The 6144-nt window shown below is 45.3% G+C and overlaps 1 protein-coding gene across 1 annotated transcript in view; it reads left to right on the plus strand.

Annotated features, from left to right (window-relative positions):
• The first annotated feature begins 929 nt into the window (after positions 1-929).
• The window catches only part of KMT2A (lysine methyltransferase 2A), a 31425-nt gene continuing 26210 nt past the window's right edge, over positions 930-6144 (plus strand). Inside the window, 3 exon segments of the mRNA XM_031062372.1 lie at positions 930-1018; positions 2074-4739; positions 6016-6144. The exon segment at positions 6016-6144 is cut by the window's right edge and continues 14 nt beyond it. Coding sequence (XP_030918232.1) covers positions 2193-4739; positions 6016-6144 — 2676 coding nt within the window. The 5' untranslated portion in view covers positions 930-1018; positions 2074-2192.

Consider the following 6144-nt stretch of genomic DNA (forward strand, 5'->3'; position numbering starts at 1 on the left):
TGGTTGTAAATGAAGCGGAAGTGATTGTTTTGTGGAAGGAGCCTTTTTGCTGTAGATACTTCTGGTGACTGGTTGGTAAGAAATGGAAAAAATTATCATTCCCAGGCTATTGGGACAAAGCCAGTATTAATGTTGGAAACATTACTTTATCTTACATTGACAAAGCAAGATAACAGAGTTCAGCTTGAAAATAATGCAAGTTGTAATCATGGATTGACAGGTGATTGTCAAATATATGGCAAGTATTGATTTAGTAGCCAGAGATAAAATAATAATGACTTTAGGACCCAGAATAACAAAATGAAGAAAAGATCTGTAGCAGCCACAGGAACTTGGAGGCCAGTGCAAGTCAGGAAATCACACAGGGTGAGCAGCTGATCCCTCAGTTTTTCTAAACCTGACTGTTCTTAGGTATTTGTTATTTCTCAGTGCCTTCTCTGGGTTTCAGCCCACATCTGTCTCCACTGACAGCTTCTCCCTGTGTCAGGGATGGGGACCCCTTCCCTGCTCACGCCCACGCAGGCAGTGCTGCAGCACCCAGCGATGTTTACATCCTGCTGTAGCCCACGTGCTCCGGAGCGGAGGCAGGCGTGTCCCTGATCTGCAGTGCTCTGCTTGCAGTGCTGCAGGACTGAAGTTTAGTTTCTCCCTTTCTGGGAATAGCCTTCTGGGGTTCTGTGTGATGCAAGGTGTCTCAGGCAGAAGCAATGTCTTCTGGCATAATTTTGTTTCTTTTATGTTACTTTATCATTGCTTTTTTTGGATTTCTTGTCATCTCTGCTGCAAGTTGTATTTCCTTTTTAGCAATTCTTTGTTAAAAGAGCAAATGCCAGTATCTTTTTTGGGTAAGGAGAATCCTCTAGAATCCTCTTGTGCTTCATTCACAGTGGAGTTCACTTCAACATTAATATCCATGTCCTCAAACTTCCATCTGCTCTCTCATTGCAGGATGAACAGTTTTTAGGTTTTGGTTCAGATGAAGAAGTCAAAGTACGAAGTCCCACCAGGTCCCCCACAGGTAAGATCAAGTTGGAGGATTGGGTGTTGACTTTCTGTTTTCTTTTGTGGTGATTTTACTGTGCCTCTCCTGTTTGTTCCATCAAATCTCATCCAGCATAAAAGCCACACCAGTCTTTAGATTCAATACAGTTAGTTTTGGATTCACTAGGTCTGATCTGTAAAGGAGCAGGGAAAGTTTGAGTAAAAGAGTTATACTGATGAAACCAGTATTTGCAACCTCATGTCAGTGTTCTGGAGAAGCAGGTATTTAAAGAGTAAGGGTCTGAAACTGGTTTGACTATTTTAGTATCTTTCAGTAGACTCCTTTCTGCCTGTGTTGTCAATAAATGCTCTCACCAGAGCGCTTTGCTCTTCCACCATAATCATCTGCTCAGCTTGGCTTCAACCGCAAACTGTGGTGGAGTGCCTTGCTAGTGCAAAGGAAGATCCAGAACTGAAATAGCTGGACTTGGTGAGAGTGCACTGAAATGCATTGGTCAAGGTGGGCAATCAAGTCTTGTGCTTGATGGCTCCAAGTCAGTGCTGAGTATTAACTGTGTTTCAAAGCTAAAACCAGTTTTTAGTAAATTGTCTTGTATCAGCCTTGTGTAGGTTGTTCTTGCTCTCTTGACCTCTCCCTTAGCAGTGCAGATGGATGGCACTCGAAAGGAAGGATTTTTTTTTTCTTTCAACTGGCTGTGAGCTGCTTTAAAAAAATTTATTAAAATTCATGTGTTTAAAAGGTACCATGTGCCCTTGAGAGTTATTGCTCCCTCCCAGCATGAGGTTGGTGCTGGGCTTGTGCAATTGCATATATAATTGTTGGGAAAAGACTAGCTTGCATTTTTAAACAAGTTATCTGCGTGGTATTTTATGTGGGAAAAGATGTTTGTTGGGAAGGTATTCTCTACATGTAGTGCCGAAACTGTTTTTATTTGTTGATTATCTGAAACGTTTTGGCAACATATGGGCAGCATGAATGATACTGAGTAAATACTTGTTTGACCTGGGTAATGCTCATCCCACACTTGGAGAAATTTAATATGTTCCCTGCATTCTCTGTTTCCCTCTCAGTTAAATCTAGTCCACGGAAACCTCGCGGGAGGCCCCGGAGCAGTTCTGACCGAAGTTCAGCTGTACTGTCAGACTCTTCATCAGTGTGTTCCCCTTCAAGCAAGTCTGAAACCACATCCATGGAGAAAGTAAAGAAGAAGGAGTCGAAGAGCGGGGAAAAAAGACGAGGGAGACCTCCAGCACTTACAAGTGTGAAGTTCAAATTGTCAGAGGAGAAGGACACATCGGACATTCCGAAGGGCAGCAAAGAAGAAAAAGAGAGTCTGAAAAAAATCAAAAGATCACCATCCACTACATTTCAGCAAGCAACTAAAATCAAGAAATTAAGAACTAGTAAGCTTTCCCCACTGAAATCTAAATTTAAGCCTGGGGCAAAACTTCAGATTGGGAGGAAGAGCGTTCAGATCGTGCGCAGGAGAGGCAGGCCACCGTCCTCCGAACGTTTAAAGACTTCCTCAACTTTGGTCATAAACTCGCAGCTGGAGAAGCCCCAGAGGATTCGCAAAGAAAAGGATGGCACACCGCCTCTCACGAAGGAAGAGAAGGCTGCTGTCAGACAGAGTCCACGCAGGATTAAGCCTGTTAGGATTATACCTTCCACCAAAAGGACAGATGCTGCGATTGCTAAGCAACTCTTGCAGAGGGCTAAAAAGGGAGCACAAAAAAAGATTGAGAAAGAAGCAGCCAAACTGCAGGGCAGGATGGGGAGAACACAGCTCAAAAATATTCGACAGTTCATCATGCCAGTTGTGAGTGCAATCTCATCACGGATTATCAAAACACCCAAACGGTTTATTGAGGATGAAGACTATGATCCTCCTATTAAAATATCCAGACTAGAATCCACACCAAACAGCAGGTTCAGCACTACATCTTGTGGCTCCAGTGAAAAGTCCAGCGCCGCTTCTCAACATTCATCTCAGATGTCTTCAGATTCCTCACGGTCCAGCAGCCCCAGCGTGGATACATCTACAGACTCCCAGGCTTCTGAGGAGATGCAGATGCTTTCTGAAGAGCGAAGCAATACTCCAGAAGTTCACACTCCCCTGCCTGTTTCTCAGTCCCCTGAAAATGATAATGGTGATAGGAGAAATAGAAGGTTTTCGATAACAGAAAGAAGTTTTGGCCAGAGGACTGCAAAAAAGCTGTCAGCCTTACCAAGCATGCCACAGCAGCAGTCTTCCTCCTCTCCTCCTCCCCCTTTGCTCACTCCCCCACCACCACTGCAGCCTGCTTCAAGCATCTCAGACCATACCCCTTGGCTTATGCCTCCAACCATACCATTAGCCTCACCCTTTCTTCCTGCTTCTGCTGCACCGATGCAAGAGAAACGAAAGTCAATTCTGCGAGAGCCAACATTTAGGTGGACCTCTCTGAAACATTCCAGGTCAGAGCCGCAGTACTTCTCATCAGCAAAATATGCCAAAGAGGGTCTTATTCGCAAACCGATATTTGATAACTTCAGACCCCCACCGCTAACACCGGAGGACGTTGGCTTTGCATCTGGCTTCTCAACACCAGGTGCGACAGCTCCCACACGTCTCTTTTCCCTTCACTCTGGAGCCAGGTTTGATATGCACAAGAGAAGTCCTCTGCTGCGAGCACCACGATTCACACCAAGTGAGGCCCACTCCCGCATCTTCGAGTCTGTGACCTTGCCCTCATCAGTCGGCCGCGCCACCACAGGCACCTCTGCCACGGGCACGTCCTCTCGGCGGCGCAAGAGGAAAGCATTCAGCCCCATCCGATCAGAACCCAGATCTCCTTCACACTCCATGAGGACGAGGAGCGGAAGGCTTAGTACCTCTGACCTGACAACTCTCACTCCACAGTCTTCTGTCTCTTCCTCTTTAACTAGTATTTCAGTTAGTTCTCTTGCCACTAGTGCCTTAAATTCAACTTTTACTTTTCCCTCCCATTCCCTATCGCAGTCTGGGGAATCAGCAGAAAGAAGCCAGAGACCAAGGAAGCAGACAAATGCTCCAGCAGAGCCTTTCTCATCTGGTAGCCCTGCTCCTCTCTTCCCCTGGTTCACATCAAGTCCCCAGACAGAGAGAGGTAAAAACAAGGACAGGGCAGCAGAAGAGCTCTCCAAAGATAAAGATGCTGACAAAGGCCTGGAGAAGGACAAGAGCAGAGAGAAAGACAGAGAGAGAGAAAAGGAGAACAAACGGGAATCAAAGAAAGAGAAAAGGAGAAAAGGGTCAGAAGTACAGAGTAGCACTGCTTTGTTTCCTGTAGGTAAAATGCCCAAAGAAAAAGTCAGCGAAGACGCTGCAGCATCATCGTCTGCCAAAAAAACTGCCGGGCGGAAGAAGTCTACAGCAGCAGATCCCACGGCAGAGGTTTCCACTGCTGCTCTGGTAGATACAACAGCTGTCAAAACCAAAACATCCAAGAAAGGTAGAGGGGGGCTGGACAAATCAGACCTGGATCTCAGCCCCACTGTGCCATCTTTGGAGAAGGAAAAAGCTCTCCGTCTCTCTGCTCCTTCATCAAGCACTGTTAAACATTCTGCTTCCTCCATCAGTTCTATGTTGGCTCAAGCAGACAAACTGCCAATGACTGACAAGAGGGTAGCCAGTCTTCTGAAAAAGGCAAAAGCCCAGCTGTACAAGATTGAGAAGAGCAAGTCCCTCAAACAAGCAGATCAGCCAAAGGCACAGGTACTCCTTTTTCCAAGTTGGGTTTTTTGCTAGAGTGCATCTTACTTTGAACTTGTCCTGAAAGTCACTAATAGCTTTTGTATACTGAGCGTGAAGAATTAATGTGCCAAGCTAAGCAGCTGTTAGTGCAACAGATGGCAAACGACCCAAAAACAAGAAGCCCTGGGCAGAAGCTGAGGGGAAGAGGGAGCTGCTGCATAGTCAGCTCAGAGGAGAGCGGCATGCATTTTGGAGACCAGTACAGCATAGCTGCTTACTGGGTTTCTCTGAACAAATCCAAGCAAAGCCATCATCTAGAGTAGTACTCACTCTGAAAAGGGCAGTTCCAGCAAAATGCAGTGTCTGTCTTGGCCTCAAGGTTTCTTGGGGGCTGCCTCGAGTATAAAGTTGGCTTCTGAAGGAAAGTTTGTTTCTTGATCTTCCTGGTTTTTAACTTAATGGAGTGATCTCTCACTTGCAGGAGGGAGGAAGATCCATTGGAATTTTCCATCTGTTTTGGGGAACTGCTTCCTACCACTTTGCTCTTTTTCCTCTTCTCCACCCTAAAACCACCCTTTTCTGCAGTCCTCTTTACCTGCCAGAAAGAGAGATGAGATATGTTTTCAGGGAATACTTTTTATTTAAACTTTTACTTTTTGTAACAGCACTAGTGTTGAAAATTGTTAGTACGTATTTCAAATGGAGAAGCCTCCAGCTGTTTGTTTCTGAAATGAAGATGCCCATGCATCTGTGTGACTGGCCTGGTGTAGCAGAAGCCCAGATTCTCACAGTTGCTTATTTGGGATAGTTATTTCAGTGGGAGATATTCCAGAATCTTACCAAAACATGGAAAATTGCACTAAAATGCTCTATGTGTTTAGTATCGCAGTAAACCCAAACCCCTTATCTGAAACATCAGCAGCTGCAAAGCTCTCAAACAGCCTCATCTACTACTGGCTTCTGCTGGATCTACCGGCACCAAATGCTGCTCCAATTCCAGTGGACTCTGATTTTTTTTAATGTCAGTGCCTTGATAATGTGGCTTCATGAGCAAGTTGGCTTTCCAGTAGTGGATAGAGACTTACCTTGTAATTCCAGTTGAGTCAAAACTCTTGTTCTCTTGCATTTATCTTTTGTTGGATAACTGAGGCTTAGAAAGCCAAGTCTGTTTTTATCCTGATTCTTACAATCTGCAAGCTAAGATATAATTTGCTTAGAAGTCTCTATTGCATGTTTCTCAGTCTCATTTTGGTAACTTTCTTAGGAATACTGTCTGCTCTCATGTTCTGAAATCTAGGGGCAAGAGAGTGATTCATCAGAAACGTCGGTCCGAGGACCACGAATCAAGCACGTTTGCAGGAGAGCAGCTGTCGCGCTGGGCCGCAAGCGAGCGGTGTTTCCTGATGACATGCCCACTCTGAGTGCC

This window comes from Geospiza fortis, unplaced genomic scaffold (assembly GCF_000277835.1).
Source record: "Geospiza fortis unplaced genomic scaffold, GeoFor_1.0 scaffold183, whole genome shotgun sequence".
In the NCBI taxonomy this organism is placed as follows: domain Eukaryota; kingdom Metazoa; phylum Chordata; class Aves; order Passeriformes; family Thraupidae; genus Geospiza; species Geospiza fortis.